This window comes from Diabrotica undecimpunctata, chromosome 1 (assembly GCF_040954645.1).
Source record: "Diabrotica undecimpunctata isolate CICGRU chromosome 1, icDiaUnde3, whole genome shotgun sequence".
NCBI lineage: Eukaryota > Metazoa > Arthropoda > Insecta > Coleoptera > Chrysomelidae > Diabrotica > Diabrotica undecimpunctata.
Window position 1 is genome coordinate 172,874,691 of NC_092803.1, and position 27,107 is coordinate 172,901,797.

The 27,107-nt window shown below is 32.1% G+C and overlaps 2 protein-coding genes across 3 annotated transcripts; one reads left to right on the forward strand and one right to left on the reverse strand.

The window, feature by feature from the left end:
• Positions 1 to 6,523: 6,523 nt before the first annotated feature.
• LOC140432579 (uncharacterized) lies at positions 6,524 to 12,855 on the reverse strand. The gene is made up of 5 exons (XM_072520578.1): positions 11,943 to 12,855; positions 11,737 to 11,879; positions 10,347 to 10,588; positions 6,760 to 6,909; positions 6,524 to 6,695 (listed from the first exon to the last, which is right to left on the reverse strand). The coding sequence occupies exons 1-5, from the start codon at positions 12,737 to 12,739 to the stop codon at positions 6,630 to 6,632; spliced, it is 1,398 nt and encodes a 465-aa protein (XP_072376679.1). The 5' UTR covers positions 12,740 to 12,855; the 3' UTR covers positions 6,524 to 6,629.
• A 1,369-nt stretch (positions 12,856 to 14,224) lies between these two features.
• Positions 14,225 to 27,086, forward strand: LOC140432580 (reticulon-4-interacting protein 1, mitochondrial-like). Of its 2 annotated transcripts, none has more exons than XM_072520580.1 (8): positions 14,225 to 14,782; positions 14,839 to 15,076; positions 16,299 to 16,444; positions 16,502 to 16,657; positions 19,011 to 19,297; positions 19,358 to 19,591; positions 22,905 to 23,094; positions 26,489 to 27,086. In XM_072520580.1, the coding sequence occupies exons 1-8, from the start codon at positions 14,735 to 14,737 to the stop codon at positions 26,687 to 26,689; spliced, it is 1,500 nt and encodes a 499-aa protein (XP_072376681.1). In that variant the 5' UTR covers positions 14,225 to 14,734; the 3' UTR covers positions 26,690 to 27,086. The 2 variants fall into 2 exon arrangements, with proteins under 2 accessions (XP_072376681.1, XP_072376680.1); XM_072520579.1 differs by having other exon boundaries at positions 14,230 to 14,782; positions 19,008 to 19,297; positions 26,489 to 27,083.
• The last annotated feature ends 21 nt before the right edge of the window (positions 27,087 to 27,107 follow it).

Genomic DNA, 27,107 nt, shown 5'->3' on the forward strand with positions numbered 1-27,107 from the left:
GTCTGTCGGATCTCACGTAATGTAGTCTTGATTGTGTTTAAGTGGGTTTGCCAGGTATGATAATGTTGTTGCTTAAACATTTGCTTTAGATCATTACAGATTTGAATATTTTGGGCTTTTGAGTATTGACTATTTACGTAAGAAGCTTGTTTAGCAACTTGGTCTGCTTTTTCATTAACGGGGATGCCGATATGGGATGGTAGCCAGATGATAGTGACATTTACACCTTGAGAAGCGAGTATACCGTAAGTTCTATGGATTTCTTGAACTAAGAGATGCTAAGCGTATAGACTTTTTATCGAGTGTAGTGACGAGAGAGAGTCTGTGCACATTGCTTGGTTCTTATCAACTGCTTTTAGGTTTTTAAAAGCTTCCAGTATCGCATAGAGTTTTCCAGTATATACGCTGCATAAATTCGGTATTGAAGCTGATTTTTCAATCTGATTCTGATTTACGGTCTGCAAAAGGAAATATTGGCGTTTAATAAGAGGTCAATGAACGGAGGTAAAGGAACTAATAGAACCAAAACACAGAAAAGGATACATGGATTAACTACCTAAAAAAGCTATATGCAGAGGAAGAACCGGAAACATCAGAAATTACATTACCACAAATGAAGAACTTAATATAAATGTACAGGAAGTTCGGAAAATACTTAAAAAACAAAAAAGCAGCAGGTAAAGACTGAATACCAAACGAGTTACTGAAATATTGTGGAGCAGCAATGACAGGACAATTAACAACATTAATTAATAAAATTATAAAATACCGGAAGAATGGAGAACGAGCGAACTAATTCTACTATTAAGAAGAGGAGATAAAAACAGCCAGAAGACTACAGAGGTATAAACTTGTTAAATACTACGCTAAAACTTACAACTAAAATTTTACAAGTACTAATAAATCAGAGGATAAGTTTAGCAGATGAACAACAGGGTTTTCGTAGTGGAAGATCGGGTACAGGTGCAATGTTCGTTATAAAGCAAATTACTGAGAAATCACTAGAGTATAATAGACCAGCATTTATGTGTATGATTGACCTAAAGAAAGCGTTTGACAGAGTAAGACTCAAAGATGTCATCCATCTTCTATATAATAGAGAAGATCCCCTAAATATTATAAAAACTATCGAAAACATCTACCAAAAAAAAAAACAAAATGGAAGTCAGAATAGATGGACAACTTACAGAACCTATAGAAATAGGCAGCGGAATAAGACAAGGGAATTCATTGAGCCCCATGCTCTTTAATTTGACCTTGGATGAAATCGTCAAAAGCGTTAACAAAGGAAGAGGATACAGAATGGGAAACAAAGAAATCAAAATACTCTGTTACGCAGACGACGCAATATTGATAGTCCAAGATGAAGATAGTCTGCAAAGACTGGTCCACAGATTTAACATAAGAGCAAAAGAATTTAATATGACAATCTCATCTCAGAAAACTAAAAAAATAGTAGTCAGCAAAGAACCAACCAGATGTAAAATAGAAATTGATGGCATCAGTATTGAACAAGTAATGGAAATAAAATACCTGCGAATTACACTGTCTAGCTATGGAGACATGGACAAGTGAGAGATCAAGTACAAAAAGCCAATAGACTGGCAGGATGCCTTAATCACACTATATGGCGAAACAGACACCTTACACTGAGATGAAATAAAGAATTTGTAAAGCCAGTGTAGACCAATAATGACATATGCCTCAGAAACAAGACCCGACAAAGGCTACTGGAAACGGCAGAGATGAGAGTACTGAGAAGAATTACAGGAAATGCGCTGAGAGATCGAAAGAGAAGTGAAGACATTAGAAGAAAATGTAACGTACAATGTATAAATGAATGGACACAAAATAGAAAAAAAGAATGGAATAATCACATAAGCAGAATGGAGGAGACCCGTGTCGTTAAAATAGCAAGAGATCATCGGAAGTCACCACTCGGCAGAAGAAGTATCGGGCGACCGCGCAAAAGATGGAGTGACAACCTTCCATAGAGGTATTAATCCGCCAATGAATAAGCAGAAGTGCTTATAAAGAAGAGGAAGCTGATTCTAATATTTCATCACATGTGGTAACGGCACATCCAACGCCTGCTTCGCTTTTGGAGGCATCCATAACTTTTTGGAATTGGTTCCTGCTTATGATTTCTTCGAAGCGTTGCTTATGAGAAGGCTTGAGGTTTCGTGTTTACTGTATGCTAAAAGAAAAGTGATTGACTGTGAGATTGGTCTAATCCAAGGAGGATTGGAAAAGAATGTGTTTTAGTAAGTTCGAGTTAATTTCTGGATGTCTAGTATTGATTGGATCCTCTCCATACAAATTGAGATTGTAGAAGATACTCTCGTCGAATCCAGAGAGGTGGTTCTTTAGCCTCGCAGTAAGGCTGTATATGGAACTAGATTTTAAAAACGCCTAAGCAAAGACGAATGGAAGTGTTATGCACAGAGTTCTGTAGCTTTAAGTTAAATTTTGATGCAGACTGTGATAGTGCCTTCAGATATTCATTGTCTCAAGAGTCTCTTCATTGCATTGCCCTTTACTACACTAATATGCTGTTTCCAAGTCTACTATCAAACATTAAACCGAGTATTTTATGATGAGTAACGGGTTGCAAATGAGTTCCGTTAAGGTTGATAATTGAACATTGGCTGCAGGGTCTTCTGCTAAACCGTATTAATTTCGATTTAGTGGTTGAAAGAGCTAATCCGGTTGTTATGGACCATTCGCTAATTTGGTTTACGACGGTCTGGAGCACGTTGCATGTGGAGACTGTACTTTTTCCCTGGCAATATAAAATAAGGTCGTCTTTGTATATTAAGTGATGACTGGTGGACAAAAACTCGGAACAAATATCATTTATTACAAGAATGAACAATGTTGTACTGGGTAAAGAATCTTGTGGGACCCCATTATTTTGCCCGTATGTCGCTGAGATTTCACCATTTGTTTTCACTTTGAACGTTGTTTTTTGTAAAAAGTTTTTTATGAAGGAGTAAATATTTTTGGTTATCTTGTATTGCTGAAGCTTTTGAAGAATGGCTACGCGCGAAGTCGTATCAAAGGCTCATTCTATATCAAAGACATTAGATCTTGTTTATTTGAAATAGCGGAAGTTGTTTGTGTTTCTAATAGCACTAAATTATCAAGAGGTGAACGGTGACGTCTGAAACCGGATTGTGTTGCTTCAATTACTACATCATCATCATCTTGGTGCTACAGCCCTTAGAGGGCCTCGACCTTCTCAAGCTTTCTACGCCATTCTATTCTGTCCCTCGCTTGCATTTTCCAGTTGCCGACTCCGATCTTCTCGGCATCTTGTGTTACCCCGTCCATCCACCTCAGCTTTGGTCTACCCCGTCTTCTCATTCCCACGGGTTGCGCTGTTAGAATCTTTTTTATCATGTTTGACTCAAGGGCCCGGGCTACATGTCCTGCCCACTGCAGGCGGTTTCGCTTAATTATAGTGGTAATATCTTTACCACCAAACGTATGCTTGTAGATATTCTGCAGTTCAAAGTTATATCTACGCCTCCATATTCCGTTCTCACAGACCGCTCCGAATATCTTGCGTAGCACCTTTCTTTCAAAAATGGATAGAGCGGATTCATCTGTTTTCGTTAGCGTCCATGCCTCTGATCCATATGTGAGAACGGGGACTATCAGTGTTCTATACAGCCTTATACGAGTTTTTTGAGACAGACGTTTTAGCTAAGTACTTTGATAGACCATGAGAACACCTGTTTGCAATTCAATCACTTCAATTACTACATATTTATTAATAATCCCTGTTAATCTTGAATTAATCATTTTCTCGAACAGTTTACATCATGAACAGGTTGGGGAGATAGGTCTGTATGATTTTTTTAAGTTTTCGGGTAGATTGGGTTTTTATATTGGTATGATAATTTATTCACGCCACAGTCTGGGTAATTGGTGAGTGTGCCATATTCTGTTATAAAGATTCAGCAGTGTTGCGAGGCTGGAATGAGATAAATTTTTGATGAATATAATTGGGATATTGTCTGGTCCAGCGGCGGAGTTTGTACCAGAAGCTAATTCTTTTTGTGTAAAAGGAAGGTTAATAGCGTCAATGCTAGGTCTAGTAATTTTAGGAGCAAGAAGAATTTGTATATTCTGGTCATTTGGATTTCAATATGTTCGAGTTAAGACCTAAATTTCCATTCAAAACTTTCAGACCTGATTTGAGCAATTGTTTGGTTATCTGTTATTACTTTTCCATTCAGTGAATTTTTGGAGAACTTTTATTATCTTTCATTTGCTTAAGAACAATTAAATATGCCAGTTATGAGGTTGATACAGTGATATTCGCTGATAGTTACGAAACTGTTCACATTCTAACAGAATAAAAACAAAATGTATGCACATAAGCAAACAAGTTGTCCGCTATAAAAGATTACATATATATTAATAACGAAATCATTGAAAGAACAGAGACGTATACATATTTAGTAATAGCAATAAATTTTACTATATGAGTTTATTTTTAAATAATAATTAGATACGACATAGTTTTTGTACTCTTTGGGTTGTAGCACAACGTACTACAATGATATATGCAAGGCCAGAATCGCTCGTTGTCGAAGAGTGTTGGGCGGGGTTTTCTTAAACATATAGAAACTATATCGTATCTTAAATCCAAGCACAGTTAGATAATATGAAATTATAATTTATTATTGGACGCCACCCCTGGTTTATCCTCGAAGGGGACGAACAAAGAAAAAATTAAGATTTATCGAAGGTTTACAAGAAAACTATACTTTATTATTTCTTAGTAATGAACAAAAAGAAAACATTAAAAGTTATGTCATCCCAAAGGGATACCAAAATACCATTTTATGTTTACATTATCATAAACAAAAAAGCTTTGTATCGTATTAAATTAAGAATTAGTTATAAAGAAAATGAATATATATATATATATATATATATATATATATATATATATATATATATATATATATATATATATATATATATTAACCCCAAATTTCGAAATTTGTTTACATTGAAAATAATATAGTTATTTATCAACTAGGAATAATAGAGAAAATAAACCTTTAAATAAAATTAAAACACTTCACTACATTTTCATTCTTTGAGTTCATAATCATTTCTCGTTTTCTTGAAAGAAGATATAATAAAAATTGGTACAACCTGAATCTGCTCTGTTTCTTTTCTTATTTAATCAGTCAACCAAATAAACCATTGATTCGGCTCCATCCTATATCAATCCACCACCATCCTAGATAAGAGGGGTTAGGTATTCCATAAAAAAAATATGGCTATTGGACCAGGATTTGGAATAACTCCATACCAATATTAACTTGAGACATGTATCAGAAATATATCAGCATTATAGCCTCTCCAATAAGGGTCTAAAAATAAATATCTATCTGAAATATGGACAAGAAAAGGATTTCTTAGCTCACCTCTAAATAAGACCCTCTTCGGAAACACGTCTTAACGGTTGGAACCGTTGGTTGGTTCTTAACAGAAAAGAGGGAGACGCTATTCTTGCGCTCTCTGAAATTGGGCGTGAGTGACAAGTTGATGAATAGGCTCATCTACCGGATATATTTGGGAATTACAGAAGAATCCTTGAGTCGGCTACAGATACTTGACAGATAGATGGGGTTAGTAGTTTTATTTAAAAAAAAAATAATCGAAATTATAATGATTTTCTTTTAAATCTTTTGAAACGGTTACAGGGTTGATGGTTTAGAATACTAAGAATACGTGTATAAAAATGGTTCGATCATGCAGTGCATTTGGTTATAATATAAGAAATTACAAAACAGAACATTTATTTCGGTGAGTGCCAAAGTCTATTAATTTAAACTTTGTTCTTGGCTACAGGTAACTTCAAAAAAACTTTCTTGGGTAAGCTAAGATAGTCAATGGCATTGTTCTGTCTGTAGTAAATAACCTTTCTTCGGGAAATGTTTTGTTTTTATGCACTACAAGATTAGTGCTAATTTATCGAACATACAAAATCCTGGTTTCGTAAGAGCACCAACTATTTTAAATACATTTTCAAGATCAATTTGAAGAGTTAGGTCAGGATAATTTGTTTATATCCCACAAAAAGCCCAGTCAATGGTTATAGCCAAGAGCCCCCCTCAGATGTAAACTAATGATTAACGAGATGTATCGTAAATCGTAATATAGGTACACTGCAGATTAAGTGAAAAACAAATCAACAAGGCAGCCAGAATATCGGGATACCTGAGTGATATCGATACATTAAGAAAAACTGGAGTCCAGGATATAGATGGACACAAGTACGACGGCGCAAATGGAGAGATTATGTCGACAGAATACGCTAAATAGGCAAAGACATAAACCCAATACCAAAAGACCACTAGGAAGATCCCCAAAGAGGTGGTATGCTAGCTGGAGATCAACATCACAAGAATTGTTATGATAAAATAAACAGGAACGGACGACAAGACTCTTTTGTTTGCTTCAAGGCTTGATGCTAATATTAATTAATAAAAATCCATTATAGGCTGTATAATTTTATTTTTTATACAATTATTACTTTCGAAATAATAACAAGAATTATTTGTAAACATTAATAAAAACAAAATTTTCCTTTTGTAATCTAACTAATAAGGAGCTACTTTCTTCACTTTTCGTTTTTTATCCAGAGCTCCTTTATCCACTTTGAATTTCTAAAATAGAACGAAAACATTAAAATAATAGTTAACACGATTTTAGTAAGTAAATGTTAGTTACCTTTTTATCTTTATTAACTTTGGAACCTTGAAAACCTTTGTTATTAAATACCATGCGCCTTTTGTCTTTCTTGAAGGTTTTACCATCACCTTCGATATTTTCGGCCTGTCCACTTTTTCTTTCTTTTCCCATCTTACGTCTTGTTGCATTCTAAAATGTAATTTCCATATTAAGTAAAACACTAGGTTTACCTCCGTAAAATGACAACATAACATCTAGGGCAAAATACTGTTTAAATTTTAATAAATTGTGTTTGTGTTTTTATGTATGTGGCGTCCAGAAACTTTAATTTTACGATATTGACAGAACAGATATAACAATTAATAAATACAGTATACTCCCTCTATAACGAACACGGTTATTACGAGGTTTCGCTTATAACGAGATACATTAGATGTCCCGTGAAATTTCTATTGAACTATAACCGTCTATAGAGGGGCAAATTTGGTTATAACGAGAGATAATAAGATCCAAAAACGTTTTTTTACGTTTTTAGTCCGGTCGTGGCTATAAATAAATACCCTTTCAAACAGCCCCTCAATAAACTTAACTGCAGCCCGCAATAAACTTCTTTACAATGAATAAATACAACTGTTTCACATCTTTAGAAAATATAATATGATAGAATGATACTGGACCATTTAAAGCAGTTAAAAATAACAGAGTTCTTAAAATTGCAGAAGCAATAGTTTATGTTATCCTTGAAAATACGATTTATGCATTATGTAGTTGGAAAAAAATATAAGTACAGCTTTTCTGTTGTAACGTATATCATTGATAATAAAAGTAAAGAACTCTTTTATGTTTTAATATATTTCATTGACAATAAAAGTAAATAACTTTTTTTCAAAAACGCCATTCAAACAATATTTATTAGCATCTTATATTGCTCCGAATGGCTTCACTATAGGAAGTTAATGTTTTAAAAAACTACAGATTCATATGTATGCACAGTATTATGATTGTCTGATATAACGAGATCGGCTTATAACGAGGTAATTAGTCTGTCATTTCAGTTCTCGTTATAGAGGGAGTCTACTGTATATCGAGAAAAAAACATATTAGCACAATGAATACATGAAATATCAATTTTATACATTTCTGGGTTTGAGTGAATGGATTCCTTGAGGGGGAAGGTGCTTTCCTGTATGGCCTGCTGATGGGGCATATATTGTAAGCCTTGAAACTGGTAGCCCAAAATTTACCATCATTAAATAATAAAAACTACTTAAGATTGCGAGTATTAACATATTTCCCATATAACAGTATTATGGGCTCACATTGGCAACCTTTTCATTATTTACAATAGGTTTTTTCAGAATGGCGACTTTTGTTAACAAAAAAATTGAAAATAAACAGAACAACATAAAGTATGATTGCAAACTATCAAATTGTTATGAAAATGTATAAACTGCATATAAGAGTGGATGTGGCAGTTGCCATTTTTCATAAAAATGTCACTTTTTGCCCTTCATTCATATAAAAATATAACCGATGTATAAGTGATTGCAGGAAAAATATTTTATATTAATATTACCAAAAAGAATACACGATTATAAATGGTGATGGGTAGTGGTATCTGAATGGGATCAACCAATCCTTTTATCACAAAAAATTGCCACAAATAGGTAAAAGTATAATAAATAAGTTGATAAGTATTCCTATGTTATAAGATAAATACAAGATTGAACTGAGCTGCGTTTAGCAAAATTGCAAAAACAATGGATAAAGTGTGTTAATTTTAGGAATAGGCTTCTTCCAGCGTATGGATATTTATCTGCCATTTATTCTTAATTGTCCCTCTCGAGCAAATGTAAAAATGTATGTCTCGAATTCCGCACCAAACTCATATCTCGCAGTCACAAATGTTGATTTTTGTTTTTGCCCTTATGCCCCTTCTTCCTTCTCTTCTGCCCATTACAATAAATCTTAATATCCCACACATGACCCTTAATTATGTGTTCCAACTAGGAATATTTTCATTGTTTAATAGTTTGTAACAATGCAGGTTATATAAGACACATTTATAACAGATCGCTTCCCAAAAAAAAAACAATTCATGTTTGATTCCAGCTCTTGTTAACACTTCCTCGTTTATCATAATATATTAACCCTTATTTAAGTAATAACATTTTACCATGCGTAGTTTTAAGCTTAAAGGAATCTCTCTCCAATATAAGTATTTTTGGAATTTAATTGTTATTGGAAATGTTATACTGTAGTTTAGTTCGATCAGTTTTGGAGTATGGTTCTCTCATTTGGTCTCCTTCATATAACAGTGACATCTACAGTATCGAGAGAGTTCAAAATACATTCTTGAGGGTATGTGCTTACAAAATTGGTTTTATTAGACATCAATACACATATGATGATATACTGTCAATACTAAATATCATCACTACATGATAGAAGATGTCAAGCGGATTTATGTTTCCTTTTTAAAATTATAAATGGATATGTTCAAGATCCCGAGTTACTAAGTTTAATAAATTTTAATGTTAATACTAGAAGAACTCGTAACACTGAGATTTTCAACATTCCATTCCACACTACGAATTATGGCCAAAATGAACCCATTACAAGAATGTTACGAACTGCCAATGAGCACAGCAATAGTTTAGAGTTATTTGGAATATCTACAGCAACATTTAAGAAATCATTTGAGAGATTTTGAGCATTATTTAATAACTTAAGCTACTACTTTAATTGAATTTTGTTTGATTTTAATTTTGGTTTGTTTTTTATTAACGCAACCTATATATAAGCTTTGTAAAGGTTGACGTCATATTTCTGTAAATATGGTATATCCGTTAATTAAATAAATAAATAAATAATTGTTGCTGTTCTTATTATGATTCTTGTACGATTACGATATTGTAATCATCGCTGTTCTTATTATGATTTTTTATTAATATTTAAGAGAACCGTGTCAACCATGAAAGGTTATTATCAAACATATTCCTATAGAAATGTAAGATTAAAATTGCCCTGTATTTGTCTCCCCACGTCTTGTGTTTTTGTATTTTTGGAATTGTATTTGCCTTGCACCTTCGTGGTTTGCAATTACTTTTTAATAATGTATTAACTTTTAGTCCTCCTTTCTGCCTTCACTTTTGCAAATCAACTAATTCTCCGCTAAGTCTCCCAGTTCATTCACATTGTTTGATGGCAGTATTACATTGTCTGAAAATTTTAAGTTTTGAACATGTCTTCCATCAGTTAGCGAACAATTGCTGGATAGTGGGTTTCCTTGTATAAGCTTCTTTTATTTCAATCCGTCGTGTGTCAGCAAATGAGTTAACTGTTACAGTTGAGTCCTTGTACATGCTTTTAATGACCTGCATGTATTGATATTCAACTCAGCATCACTGTTGCGCTTTTATTAATGGTCATGTTTTCACCATATTGAACGCATTGTAGAAATCTATGAATGCCATATAAAATTATGTTGTATCAATATCATACCTCCATTGGCTTGTCTAGAAGATATAATATTGGGATGTCTAGCCTAGATGATATTAATAAAAAGCTTATACATATGAAATATTCAAAATATAGGTCAAAACCCCTTAATCTGAAATACTTACCTGTTTATTTTCTTTCTTTTTATTTTTCTTAGCAGTGTTTACACTGGATAATTTAATTCTCAGTTCTCTATTACCAAGCTTTACATTTTCCATTTCAAGTGCTAATTGTACAGCATCAGATTCTTGAAAGTTGACATAGGCAAAGCCTTTGCCCATACCTGTATAGGAATCTCGTATAATCCTTACTGAAGATATCGAGCCACAAGGTTCAAATAACTTCCACAGTTCTTCTTCTTCAGCATCTGAAAAGAAATTATAGCCTCAAGCCACAAGCAAAAAAATAGAAAAACAATTTCTAAAGTACTTATATGTCAGAAAACATTATGCTTATCCACACCTTGTGACTTATAGTATACTCAAGAGTTTTAAATGTGTAACATTAGAATAGTGATGGAAAATGCTGGTACTACTGTTTGAATATTTTAACATGAATAGCTTAAAATGCAGACATATCTAATTAATTAATCATATCAAGTGTTTGGCGGTTAAGGTTCATAAGCATTCTGGCTTTTCATCACTGAATGTCAAGAAACCTTGTTCTGAGTATTTCCCTTCTTTTTCACTAATACTCAATTGCAGAGATATGTTTTGGACTAATAAGGTTTACTGCTCTCCTATAAACAATATGATAAAGTAATCTACTTCTTAGAAATGGTGGTAAAGACCTTTTTAATAACAATGTTATAGAGGTTAAATCCAGCTTCCTCATGGTTCTTTAGATATGCATTATCTTGATAATTTTATGATAAATCCTACATGCTATGTATGAATAAAATGCAATATATTTTTACAATAACCTTGCTATGCCTATGATGGAATCTATTTGAATCAACAATTCAAGTGGATGTTTCCTGACATGAGAATTCAATTGCACTCTACAAGCGGGACAAACAATTTAAAGCAAGACTTAACAGCACCGACAGATTTCTAGTGGCATAGAAGTACTATATTTAAAGAACAATTTAGATTTTAGAGGGTTGGTTGATAAAATAAATATGTACTGTTAAGTAATAAATGTTATAAATTAATTGTGTTTTTAGTGTTAGTGTTAGAAGAAGTAGAGTGTAAATAAATTAAAATAAACATTACAATATTCAATAAGTACAGTTTCTACAAATTTGGCCTTATTATTTTTCTTATCCCCATAAGTTTAGAAAGTTCCTCATAATGATTTTGGAGCATCTATGACCAACTGATATGGCAAGAACAATAACAAGCTACCACATTTAATATTCACATTTTGAAAAAATGTAGGTACTACACATCTTAAAAATACAGCAATTATATACAATATAAAAATATTTCCAACATACAAAAATCATTGCATCTTGAAGATTTGTTAAAGTATAGGAATTCATATTTGGAAGCATATGAAATATACAATACTTACTAAAACCTAAGTTTCCTATGAATATTGCTTTAGATTCATCAGGTTTTTCTTTGGTAACACAATTATGTACTCTTAAATGATGTTCTTGAAATACACTGCCATTTGCTTCTAAGGCTTTTTCAGCTTCTTCCTTATTAGAAAATCTAAAAAAAAATATTTTCAATACATACTGTTTATATTTGTTCATATTTGAAATAAAACATTACCTTATGTAACAGTAAACACTATTTCTATCAGGATGAAATTCATTTTTAATTGCAGCTACCTTTTTAGGTATCTTTGGATCAGCAACAGGAATTCCTCTAATCCTCAAAGTTTCAATTGTTCCGTACTTGTTGAAAAATTGTTTTATTTTTTTCTTTTTAATCTTGATTGGTACATTACCTACAAATATTGTTCTCTCTTGTTCCTCTGGATCATGTTCTACTTTTATTTTCTTTTTTGCAGGTTCTTTATCTTCTTGATCATTCTGTTCACTATTTACTTTTTCATCAAGATCCTCCTCATCACTATCAGCTAAACTGCTTCCATTTAAATTAGATTTATTTTTATGTGTTTTAATACTTGTCTTCTCTACCAGTGATTCTGTATCTTCTATACTCACTGTACCTAAAGATGTTTTCTGTTTCTTATTTTTTCCCTTTTTTATTAATGAGCCTTCCGTAATTTGTTCTTCATCCTGACTAGTAGAAGATTTACGCTTTTTCTCTTTTATGCCCTTTTCAAGTATTTTTTCTGGAATATTGTCATCATCTTGATTATCTGATATCTTCCTTTTTTTCTTTTTTTGGTTCTTTTTAACAGAATCACTAGAAGAAACTATTTCCTGTTCTAAAACACTAACTGACGGTTTGAGCTTTTTCTTTTCCTTCTTTTTTGATTTTGGTGTATCCTGTTCTTCAGATTTATTTTCTTGTTTAACTGCAACTTTTATTACCTTAGGTTTATTTGGTGTATTTTTACCAGATATTAAGTCAGCGAGACTCCCAACAGTGTACTCCATTTCTCACAAAGTACTTATTAGTAATAATTTAAAACGAAAATTTACTACATAAGTTGAAATAATTCGTGTACACGTGCGAACCACAACAAACTCACTCTTAGATGAGGTTATGTATGTATTCAAATTTTGAGAGATCAACATTTTCTTCTTCTCTTCCCACAACCACAACGAATGAACTTTTTATTTATAGTCCAGTCGTCACTAATTTGACCCCTAAAAATCATACGAACAAGCTGAATTTTGCAGAGAATATTAATGACCCCCAAAAAGCTTACCACTTTTACCTTCGGGCTTCTCCCTAAACCCCCGGCAGGGGGTTAAAAACACAAAAAAATCGATTTACCAAGAATCTGTATACAGTAGAAAAAAATGTTTCAAATAACAAATGTAGCTGAGATAATTTTAAACAAAAATGTTTTTTGCATTTTTGCAAAAGCATTTTTTGTGTAGAATATACTGCTCTCTTAGAAACAACGCTTGAAGCGACCGTCGATTTTACATGTCAGTTACTTGTGCGAAATTAATGTTCAATAAAATTTGTATCAGCTCGATGGAAAAAATTCGATATCTTTTGATCCAAATGTCCTATCGACAAAAATCAAGATGCATTTTAAAGGCAAAGAGTGCAGCTTTCGTATGAAGTTTTTGTGTTTTGCCAAGAATAAACTAAGTTTTTATAAAGGTGTTAAATAAATTAAGGTGGCGCGATTTTTGCCATTTTTTACGATTCTCGTGAGATCAATAAAATTGATCAATTTCATTGACCAGTTGTAGTAACATTTCTATTTTTAGAGATCAATCTTCAAAATCTATGACATAAAATTTCAATTTTGAGTTGTGGTAACAAATATGAGGCATTTGAAATATGAATAAAAGACGCAGAATTTAATGTTTTACATTCCAAACGATGGCACGTCAAGGGAAATGCCTCCAAGAAGACAGTTTTGGGTGTAGTTTATTGCAGAATTTTTTTTCTTTTGAAAAACGTATTATAGTGTAATTGAAAAAAGGTTTAAATGTTTTAGATCGTTTGATGTGTGAAAGTTTAAATCAAGCGTTTTTTAAGCATATTTCAAATGTCTCACATTTGTTGCCCAAACTCAATACTAAAATTTCATGCTATAAGTTTTAAAGGATAGGCTCTAGTAATCAATCAATAATGGGTAGATTGTATTGATCTCAAGAGAATCATAAAAAGGCAAAAATCGCGCCACGTTTATTCATTTAACACCTGTATAAAATGTGAGTTTATTTGCGGCAAAATACAAGAACTGCATACGAAAACTTAACTCTTTACCTTTAAAACGCATCTTGATTTTTGTCGAGAAAAGAAACGCATCTTTTGAATTAAAAGATATCGAATTTTTACCATCGAGCCGATACAAATTTTATGGAACATTAATTTCGCACGCGTAACTGACATGCAAAATCGACGGTCGCTTCAAGCGTTGTTTCTAAGAGAACGGTTCATTCTACACAAAAAATGTTTATAGACATTTTTGTTTAAAATTATCTCAGCTACATTTTTTAATTGAAACATTTTTTCTACGGGGTGCAGATTCTTGGTAAATTGATTTTTTTGCGTTTTTACCCCCTTGCGAGGGAGGTTTTAGTGGGAAGCCCGGGGTTAAAAGTGGTAAACCTTTTTGGCATCTTTTTTGGGGTCCCAAAATTAATATTCTCTGCAAAATTCAGCTTGTTCGTATGATTTTTAGAGTTTCAGTGGCATTTTCGCCTCTGACGACTGGAGTATTAAAGAAATAATATCTAATAAAACTGTCGATTTTAGAATAACATAACCTAAGAAAGTAGGGCAAATTTACTACTACATTATACTAATTCTGGTTGTAGTCTAATTTTATACTGGTATATTTATTTAAGCTTAAACATGTTAAATTTTACAAATCAATGGCCAGGAATATTTTAAACTCTTCATTTTTGCATTTTATATAACGTTGTTATGTAAGTTTAAATTAAAAGGTTAAGGACGAGGAAATGGACGAACTTTTATTTCGAAGTTCACAGAGAATAGAAACTATTCAGGTAACTTATAAACAAAAATAGAAATATTAAAAATTATTAAATATGTCTTGTTTTAGATACAAAGTAGGGTTTTAGCAACGAGCACTAAAGAGGCTTTGGAAGAATACATAAATCAAGGTAGAATATTTTTAATTGATGCATTTAACAGTCCACATTTACTACATTTAAGGGCCCACGTCAAAGAAGGAACACTGAGAGTTATATCAATTACCAATGAGTTTAAAGAAAATGTTGTATCTTTCGTAAATCCTAAACAAATGTATTTAGCTCTTCTTAACATCTTTGGAAAAAAATGTGAGTATTTAAATAAGTTACATAAATAAGTATCATACAATAATGTGATCTTCCCAATGCACCGCCCCTCAGTATGTTATCTTAAAATCCTGTAGAGATATTGGGTGATATCCAAGTAAAATATATAATTTATTATCCTTAATGGGAATTAAGCGCAATTTCAGTTTAAAATATTTTTAATTTGATGTTTCCATTTCACCTTTGGAAATTGTTCTTTGAAATTTTCATTTTGATTTCTGAGTGATCAGAAGTGCAGACTCCCTTTAGATTAAAGCAGCACATGGTAACTTGTGTGCCAGTCTCTCCAATAATCACTTCAACCATGTTTCTCACAATTTTGCAATTTAGATTTCCAACTCTTTGCCTATCTTTGGTAAAACTAATTTTCTTATGTTATAAGCACACAATTTGTCCCAAAGCAGTTACTGTGTGCCATATATTCTCATAGCTTGCTTTTTGATAGATAATCTCTTGGTCACTGGATAAAGCAACAATCAGTGGCCATCTTCTAATCGCAGAACTTTTGCTGCCTATAGGATGCTGATTTTCAACTATATACTTTTAGTGAGAAATTTAAGAAACTCCACTAAAATCAGTCTAAAAATAAATGAATAAATGACCATAACTTCAAGATAGTTATTTAATTCAATAATAGAGCAACAATCACCAATGACAATAAAGTAAAACAGGTGGCTGCAATGAGAATACTGGCAGAAAAACAGATCTTTTTTTGTAGTTCAACTTTCAATGAGGACAAAAGTTCCCTCAAGAGGTGGCAGAATCCTTATATATGACTCGTGCAGATATAGTATGACAAACTATTTTAGTGGAGTTGCAGACACAACCAGCTATAGACTGTCTTAGAAAAGGAAAATGTAGTAAGGTATGTTAAAGCTGATGTATAAAGATGGGCAGGACATCTAATATGGGGTAGTGATCTATTTTGGAAAAGACTATTACAGTAGAAGATCTATAGGAGCCTAGAGAAAGGCGAAAAGATACAGTTAGAGAGGATCTGTAGACAATTGGGAACAATGGGTAATAATTGCACATTACCAACAAGAATAGAAGGCAGCAGTAAATGTGTCAAAAACTTTAGAAGAGCTGCAATCCCATTAATCTTGATAATGTTGATTATAAGTGAATGTTTATGTATTTTAATATTTCTTGCTTCTTTGATAATGTTTTAACTGATTTCACAATAATTTTATCTTATTTGCAGGGTCAAAAAGAGACATATGTTTTGCATGTGGAGGATTAGTAGTAGGAGGCCTTGTAGGATTTACAATTGGTATTGCATATCACAAAAGAGAACCGATCTTAAGATACATGCAAGCCATACATTGTACAAATTATATGGGTCCAGAGGTACACCATTAATATCATGTTTAGAGGTTTTTTTTTATAATTTAATAATTATTGCAGTCTGTAGCTGTTGCAGAAGATGCTTTCGCTCCATTTGAGTGCACTGACAACTGTGTTTTGGTGAATGTTAAAGCAGCATCTATTCAGTTAATTGATGTTCAGATCTGTCATGGGTACGGAAGAACATTAAGATGGATTTTACAAAGAATGTACTCAGTAAGTAGTATAACTATAAAAATTAATTAAGGCACAGAATGTAAATTTTGAGGACAGTTTAATTTTGTTTTTAAGAATACAGATTTGTTTATTTTGAAGAAGATAAGTTGCCTATTATCTTAATGCACTGTATTTGACCCTGTCAGTGTATGTGTCACAGCATTTATGTCTTATACTGAAGAAGTGATGCAACTGAGAGCTGAATCTGAAAGTCATTATTAATATATATCTATGATTTCATTCTGCTGAGAATAGTTTCTGTTGTCTGCAAATAATTTATATATGTATTCAGTCTAGCTTTGTAACATGTGTCTTAGGTATGTAAATAATTTTCAATTTCTATCCTTATTTACCGATATCTGATCTTTATTCTGTATTTTCATTATCTCTTTTACTTGTTTGTACATATTTAAACTGCCATATTTTCTATCATAATTTTCTATTTCTTTATGTTGTTCCTTATCTCATATTTCTTTGGCATCTTTTATTTTTTCCCTATTTGTACTTTTTTGTATAGTTTTTTTTTGTGTCATCAGTACTTTGTTTCTCTTGTTAGTTTTGTTAGATATTTAGTGCCTGCTGCTTTTATCAATATATTTATTCAATTTACCTTTTCATCTATTTCATTTATTTTGTATTGATATGAACATTTTTTAGACCTTAACCCACAGTTCGTAGACTTACTACGGTTGCCTCTTCCGACTAACCAATGAATATTAAGCCCGAAACTGTACTCTCGTGACGTAATTCTTCCCCTTCAACCAATCAACACTGCAATCGACCTGCCCTCTATGTGCCTCACATTCAGTTTCAATCGTGAATAAATGGGTTTTGTATTCTTGTGTACTCTGGTGACGTAATTCAAGCATTCCCACCCCAGTCGGAAGAGGCAACCGTAGTAAGTCTATGAACCGTGACCTTAACCATTTTTTAGTGATACTCATTATGTTATGTTAAATATCTCCATTTCCTGTGCAACATTGTTCAATTTTCCCACAGAGAACAAACTTTTAACATTCCATGTAGCAATTTTTTAGGCTTTAATGTGTTTATTTTTAAGCTGTAGGTTTATCTACCTCTATGATCAGTAGTATTATGTTTTGTCATTTCTGCATTGATGATATGATTAGGGGTACTCTATGATTCTTTAATGCAGGGGTTCCCCATTGCCTTACGGATCCTGCCATTGATCATTTTTTGATTCCTTCATCTTTGGAGCTGATATCTGGACCTCAGGAAAAAGAGTACCATGCCAGTTACCAGCTACTGACAGTAAGTAGATCACCTATACTGGCAATCACTTAACTTGCAGGCCAGTGTAGTCTGGGGTGTGGCACATGGAGCATAATGGAGCATGAATGTCACCATTTCTGAGTCAATAATTTCAGGTTTTAATCTACCCCTTTCTCATCTTTTCACCCAGAAACGTGATTTAATAATTTCAGGTTTTAATCTACCCCTTTCTCATCTTTTATTTTATTAATTTCTGTTCTCCCTAGTTTTGTTTTCAGATATTTCACATTCCTATTCTTTTTAATCACTGCTTTTATTTTCGCCTCTTGGGTTTATCTGATCTCTTTCTTTCTCACAAGTCTTTGTGTACTAGCTGATATGCATGTATTTTTGATTTTGCCCTTTTTTTCGATACTACTTCTGTTGATATGGTTTTGCTATTGCTTTGAGGTTTTCTTTAAAGAATAAATCCAGTTCTTACATGTGTTTGTATCATTGCTTTTGCCATGATCGAAATTTTTTATTTTCCACTGTTTCTGATTTATTACTCAGTGTTGCATTGAAATCAACTATACTAACTGTTAAGCTGGGTTTGCGTTCCTCCATAGCTCCATAAAATGCATTGATAAGAAAGCTACTTGATCTAACAGCTTGCACTTGTGTACAATTATTTAATTTATGATACATAATTTATACAAATAATCAAGATAAAATGTTAAATATTATTCTCAAAATCCAAATGGTAATGTGTAGAGAACATTAAAGGAGGAAGTTGCGTTAATGAGGTCACATGATCTCAATTACATACTGTCTTATGTTTATTCAATCACAGATTGCAGGTTAACGAAGTGGGAAAAATATGAATGTGTGTGGGTCACAAAATTTGTGATATACATTTTTCAGACTACTTATGAATGGAAAACAGGAAAAACAAAAATATCTGCAAGTTGTATTTGTTTACACTACTTACTATACAATTTAATATGAATTTTTAATTATATATCTCCAACAAAAATTATTACATCTCACAAATGTTTCAAAATTTTAATGATTCAATTTAAAGAAAAATTTGAGATTTTATATTCAGTATATCAATTTCTTATTTGCCAATTTTTAGCAGTCAAGTAAAGATTTACCTATCATCTTAGGTAGAGATTGCACTGGTATTGTGACAGACATAGGCTCAAAGGTGACCAAATTAGAAGTAGGCGATGAAGTCTGGTTAACAGTTCCTTTCTGGGCACAAGGTACTTTGTGCCAATCAATATTAATCCAAGAAAATAGAATTGGAAGAAAACCAAAGAATGTTGGATTCGAAGGAGCATGTAGTCTTCCTTATGCGGGTAGTTTAGCATTATCGGCTTTAGTGGAAGCTAGATTAGATGCCATGAATGCCGAAGGAAAACGGTAAATTTACTTCAAATACTGTCAAACTCCTAACGAATTATCTTATTAAAATATTTTTAGAATTCTAGTAGAAGGAGGATGTACACCTGTCGGATGTGTACTCATTCAACTTCTTTCTCAATGGAAAGCGTCAGTAACTGCAACCTGTTACAGGAGAGCACTGCCAGTAGTTAGAGCATTAGGAGCTACAGACATAATCGTCATTTGTGAAGTATTGACACCTTCTGACAAATTTGTACCTGATAATAATCGTCAAGAACAAAACAAAGCTTTTTTAGAACAGTTAGAAAGCAGGTGAGTTCTGTAGAATTAAAAATAATTTTTGGTAGAATTTTTTTTTTTATATATTTTATTTATATACATTAAGCAGACCATATTGATGGATTCGACCGTTACTTGATGGAAATTCATTTTATGTAACAATAAAACACTGAAAATTTTGTTTTCAAAACTTCCACAAAATTTAGTATAAAATCTTATCACCTCAGCTGTTTCGGCGGAGTGCCTTTCACAAGTGATCTATTTTTGGCATGCGTTTACACTTTATAGTCTTTAATGAAATAGGTTGAGAAGGGGAGAACAGTTTGTCTCAAGTTGGTCATTCAGAATTATATCTATGTTTTTTAATTTGTTAATTTCCATATATTCTAACAAAGATAGCTTATGGCCTTTATTTTGAATATGAAGAATTTGAAATTCGTCATTAAAAGAATGATTACGACCTAGAAGGTGAAGTGCGTATGTAGAATGTGTTTTTCTATTATTGAAAGCCCTTTTATGTTCTGCTATTCGTTCATTAAAATTTCTACCAGTTTAACCAATGTAAGTTTTTGGACAGTTGTCATATTTAAGTTTTTATAGACCACTGTGTAAGTGCTTTTTATTTTGGCTCTTGTTGTTTTTAATATATTTGCCTAAGTTGTTGTTTGTTCTGAAAACTGTTGTTATTCCTTTCTTTTTTATGTGTTTGGCTATTTTTGTTAATATTTTGCCTGTATATATAATCGAGCAGAAGGTACTGGGTTTTTTCTCTGGTGGTGGAAATACTAAGTTCAGGGCTTTCTTGTGTAGTTTTTGATTTAAAATTTTATTAATTGTTTGTTCGTTGTTTTCATCGTTGTTCATTGTTTACTGCTATTTGCTTAATTATATTTAATTCTGTCTCAAAGTTCAATAAATTTCAATAATCTTTTTCACTTACGGAAATAATTAATGGGCAAAATTTAATCGATCAATACATAATATTGTTTTGTCTATAAAAATTAAATTTGTTAAAAAGTAAATAAAACTGGAATTATTTTTATGTGTATCTATTATTTAAAAACCAGTATAATCCTGCAGTAAACTTTACTGACCACAGTTTGACTTTCAACCACGATTATATAACGTCATGGTGCCAAGGATAAAAATGGTATACTTGTATATTTAAGACATTGTGACGTTATAGAATCATGATTGACCATTGAAAGTCAAACGAAGAAAAAATATTAACTGCAAGGGGCCGCTTTGCTAAAAGAAACCACGTGATTCGTATTACAGTAAACTCCCTCTTAACCGGTCACCTCGGGACCAAAACCTGGCCGGTTAATCCGATGTGCATGCATTTTCATGAGAAAAATTAAGTATATACATATATCAAACACATGTACAGGAAGGTGTATATTAATAAAGATCACGGAGTATACAGTTGAAAAATACTATTTATTTCTATGTACATATATACATATTTAAATATTTTACAAATTTGTTTTAAAAAAATCGGTAACTTTCTTCTGTTTCTTGACTTTAAGAGCGTAGGCGCGAAATTTCGGGCCAATGCTTTTTAAATGCATTTATTTTTTTCGAATCCTAAAAAACTAATAAGTATTTTTGAAAAATTTAAACGCAGAATGAAAGAATACATTATTACTGAGGGCCGAAAGTCCCTGAAAACTTCTATAATGTTTATTTTAATAAGTTACAGGGGTGAAAAAAAAAAAAGAGAAAATTTAGTGTGATTTTTAATTTCAAATATCTCATTCAAAAAAACTTTTTGTTTATTCTAAGGGATTTTCGGCCCTCGGTAATAATGTAATCTTTCATTCTGCGTTTAAATTTTTCAAAAATATTTGTTAGTTTTCTCAGGATTCCAAAAAAAAAAATGATTGCATTTAAAAAGCATTGGCCCGAAATTCTGCGCCTACGCTCTTAAGTGAATTTTTAAAAGCTATATCTCTTCTCTTTAAATACGCGTCATAACTTGTTGCAATTAATAATGCAAGGAAGAATAAAGGGTAGAAGGAGTCGCGGAAGAAGACGCAATAAATTTGCCTCCGTCTATAATTTTACTGTGTATACATAAAGCCTTTTCCCTTAGAATCGGGCCGTTAATAGATGTGCCCCTTCGCCGTTCTTGAAGGAACCACAACCAAAGAGCTTCATCTACTATCTCTAATTTCGTTTTTATTAGTATATCTAGTTTTTAGATTTTTATCTGATTTCATTTGGGCGCAGAAATCCTCGATTGAACGCCGATCCCTTCGCCAGTCATTCAATGTACTTTTCCCCACATTCAACTCTGAACAAATTTTCTTTACCGATCCGGTTAAGCATACTTAGACGTTTTTCCATCGTCACAACCACACGTTTACGCTTCTCACTCATTTTCGCACAAGACGAATTCAATCCTCCTCGAAATCAAAAATAGAAGAGAACTGACAACCGGGGGCGAGAGACGATCATCAAGCGGCGCTTGATGATCGTCTCGTACGCAAAACAATAGGAAGGGGGAGCTGCCGGTTAATACGACGTCCGGTTAATACGACGGCCGGTTAATGCGGGACCGGTTAAGAGGGAGTCTACTGTACCATGGTTACTGCATAACCCATAGACAATTGGCATAACCACAAAACTAGTTTTTAATGTTTTGCAGATTTTTCTTAAATTCGGCAAACGCGCATCTGTCGCCATTTAATACATCACTGCTGCCTTCTACTAAATGACACGTGAACTTATTTCCCCATCTATTAAGTGATAGCCGAACTAATTTCTCGCTATCAAAATGCCAACTTATTACGGTAACATCAACAAAGTCCCTAGTTTGCAGCTTTTAATTGTAATTTTATCTTTAGGTACAGTTAATTTCAAAATTACGGCAATATGGATAATGAACATTTGCTTAAAATAAAAGTTTTTGGATAGTTAATCATTTAACGTAATTATTTTGTACCTAAGTTCAAAAATTATTACACAATACCAATTTTTAGGCACGTTACCACGTAAGTTATGATATGGATTCATTTAAGTATAGTTACGAAAAAAATTACTGCTTTCTTTGGAAATTTTAACCAGATATCATTAAAATAGAAAGTTTACAGTTTACGTACATAATCATAAGTTAAAGATTTGTTTTGAAATAGTGACGATAACTGTACCTAAAAAGTGTATAAATTTTAACATTGTGACATACTACCTTAAAGGCTATGATTCCAAAAGACTGGAACAATGCAGTGTTGGGTTTCTGTTATATTTTTAACTATTTCATTATAAATATTGGAAATTGTATAAAACTATTACATTTTAGACCTCTATTTTCAACGCATTAAGTGATTCTATTTATTTGTTTTAGAAACGAAACTTTTGATGTAATCTTCAGAACGGGAATTGAATGTGAGTGTTCCAAAGAAGAACTGAGTATTTATCTTAAGACTGATGGTGCCTTTATATCAACGCTGCCACCTGTAATTGATTCTGACACTTACGGAGTTTTTCGGAGATTTCTGCTCTGTCTATATATAAATATGAGATACAAATTACAGGTAAATTAGTAAATTTTACTTCCAAGGTTGAGCATATTTGTTGTTACTTAATTAAAATTATAACAAGCCCAAGAACAAATATTAATTCTTAGTTTTCGTCAATGTCAATGTTCCTTTTGTTTTAATTACTAGATATCAGCAATACTATGCTGTTTTACTTGTAATCTTTATTAACGTTGAGGCCTTTGCACTACTTCAATTGATTAATTACTATTTAAATGGGAATAAGCCACAATTAAAGGTTAAAATACGTTTATTGACGTTTCATTTAATTGTGGCTTATTCCCATTTAAATAGTAATTAATTTAAAATGCCACAAGAAAATAGCTTCAGAACTTCAATTGATATTTGGAACTGTTCAAATAATTCGTTCCCATCTCTATTTTTCTTAGCCTCCAATACAGGGTCTTTCATTGGTAAATATACATATATGTTATAGTACATCCACTAATAATTTTCCAACATAAACATGTCTTATTCTGGTATCAAAGAGACCGCCTTTCAAATCAAGGTTGTCAGACATATTTCCTAAAATTCCTAAGGTTATATTTAAAAAATATTCTCTATTTTCTATTCGTTATTATTCAATTGCTAGTCAACGAACGACACTCTTAAAAAATAATATGAACTTATTCTCAAAAATATATATATAAATTAATTAACTAGGTACTAATATTTCCATGGACTCTTCACTAATGAATTAAAGCAACCGTGAACTTTGTATATATTACTTATATTCTAAGTAATTTTCGAATATTGGCAACATTGTAGTCTGGAGAGAATTTGAACGTTCGACGTTGCCCTGTTGGTGAATTTAGCGGTAATACTTTTATAGATATAATGATCGACTTTTAAGAAATCAGACAACTTTTAAGAATCCAAGTTCTCAAAAACGGTTTCAAGAATTGTATTATTTTTTTCCAAATTTCATTGATTTTATACCTTACCTGGAAACATGAAAAATTGCAGATATATTAATAATGGTATTAAGGTTATATTCACTAATTTTAAACTCATGCATTATGGCAACAGCGCGAAGCGCAAACCAATAAATTCTAATGAACACCTGTTGTCTGCTATGCGATACCCTAAAATATTTCCTATTGCAGAGGCGGAGGCTTACAAGGTATAGGTAATATAAGTTATAAGTAATATTATATTTTTCTAGGATGGCATTTTTTAAGATGCATCAACTTCTGTGTTATCAATAAATAATGACAATTATGTTAATGACAGCTCTGAATTAAAAAATAAAGATTTGCACGTACAATCCCAAAGAATAGTTTTAAATATGTATGAGTGTTTGAAAAAAGAAAAATCGGGTATAAGACGATATATACAATTATTAAATTAGGCACAGTTACAGATCATTCCTTAAAACGAAAGCGACCAAATAAAAAATTGGGTAGGATTGACACTGCTGCAAAAGACGTTATTCAGCGAACAGTTTACAATTTTACAGGCACACTGACGATTCTTTTCAGTCCTTCTAATTAATTTCTTTACAGCTATCGCGATGCATCTTGAACACTAGTATTCATTATTATACAGTGTGTCGCATTTAAGATGAAGACAACTCTATATATCAGCTACTAAAATACATACAGATTTGACATTTTGCACAGTCATACATGTTGTTAGTGCACATTTTTTTAAGATAGTCATCTGAAATTTAAATTTTAAACGCGGCTTACTGCGAATCCACAAACAGGGTAAATTTTCGATATTTTGCTTCGCGTTAGAGAAATCGGAAAAACTTATTTGGAAAAGTTGTTCCACTTATTGTAAACGCACATACCAAATTTCATGACAAAATTCGCAATTTTAGTTTTTCAGTATTATTTGTAATCTCGATCCTAAATCTACAATTGGCTGTCTAAAGATGCATCTCGGGACAGCCAACTGTCCGTTTTAGAATCCTGACTACAATTGAAGAGCTTATTTCCAAAGTGTCTTACATCCATATAATGAAATCCATGAAATTACAGATTTTCATACAAATTTAACATACAAATTATACAATTTTACAATTTTCATATGCACTTTTAAATGGTAAATAAGAAGTTGTTTTGGTACATATAACTTTATTCTAGACTTGAAGAAATCTATAAAGTTTAAAAAAAGAAAATTTAAAAAATCGAAATTTTGGATTTAAGACACTGGAAATAAGCTCTTCAATTAATGAAAAAAGTAAAAGTGCGAATTTTGACATAAAACTTTGTTATGTGGGGTTAAAATAATATTTGGAACATCTTTTCCAAATAACTTTTTCAGATATCTCTAACTCGAAGCAAAATATTGAAGATTCACCCTGTTTGTGCATTAACAGTAGGCCGTGTTTAAAAATTAAATTTCAGTTGACTATCTTAATTGCTGGATAGACAATGTTTTAAAATTTTCTGACAGAATGAGCCATTATTTACAGATAATTGTAAAAAAATATTATGGTTTATGTAAAAACTAAATAATAAGTCCAATATTCTTATAAATCACTAAAATTAACAAGCTTTAATTTGAAAGAATTAATTTGTTATTTATTCGGTGTTGTGAGCCCGCTCCCATTTGAAAAAAAAACTGATTCTGTCCTTTGAAGAGTCCTATTCAAAAATGCCCCGTTTAAACAAATCGAAGGTTGAAGGGTGCCGGACATTTTTGCCGGAAACAATTCAAATTCAAAAGATCACCTTTTTCTGCTACGGAAAATATTGCTCCGATTTCTCACCAAAATCAATGTTGATACTTTAGTTTAGATACTCTTGAATCTCAAAAATACTCATTTACATATTTTTCAAGCCTCGAAAATGCATATTAGGTATCGCATTTTTCGGATTTTAAATCGCTTATATCTCCAAAACTATTAACTTTTGAGAAAAATGACATAGATCTTATTTAGAGTCACCCAAAAACCTAAAAAATATTTTTTGGAGCACAAAAGGTGATATTTTGAATTTGTTTAAAAAATTGTTTAAACAATTTCTGCCCAAAAATTGAGAAATTTTCCTGAATATAATTATGTAAAAATTAATAAAAATTATATGATTTTTCTTGAAATATGCGTTTGATAACTGATCCCTTTTCTTAATTTCCACGCCAATGGTCGGCATCGACATCAAAGAACCTCAAAAGCCGACGCTTGGCAAATTGACAATGGAAAAAGTATAACTGCAGATAGAAAACACTTAGCCGATCTCAAAACCCCCTCAGTAATTACTATTTTAAGTCTTATTACTCTAATAACAAAGATACAGGTTTTATCTTATTTGTCATAACTTATAATAATATTCTTAGGTGGTCATAACTTGTAGTGAACCCAGTATAATTACATCATATTTAGAACATTTCTTTCGCTCTAATTCAGTTCATTATGTTCTAAATTCTTGTTTTTGCATTTCAGAATCTTCTTGGCCTACCAATCAATACATATGATGAGACTCACTTGTGTAGCGTAACATTAGACAGACTCTCTGAATTAGTAGAAGACGGATACGTACAAACAGTAGTAGATAAAATCTACCAACCTCAAGACATTGAAGTAGCTGTAAATCACATCCAGAGCCCTCATTCGATAGGAAGTACAATAATAACGTTTCGATAAGATTAATAATCAAACGATATTAAAAACTATGATTCGATAGGTACCTACTAGGCGTGACTAATTTTTTATATAACTGTTGACGTGTGTTTGTTTCGGTTTTTTAGCGTCTTAGACCCTTTCAGTAGAAATCAAAGAACCAAAAGAAGCGTCATCGGGCAAAAACGCTTCATTTCCCACCGTACTACTCATCCATCATCCGATTAAATTCACTCGTGAATTTCTTTTTAAACAATCAGATCCACTTTTGATTTTATTATACGACCGACACCGACGTTTAAATATTTTTGGCTGCTGGAGTGTTGTCAAGTAAATCAAGGACCCATCTAAAAGATACTTACTCACAATTGTTCACAATTCTTGACATTAGTACAATTATTTAACAAAACAAAACGACGTTAGGTTCCTGTTTGTATTTATA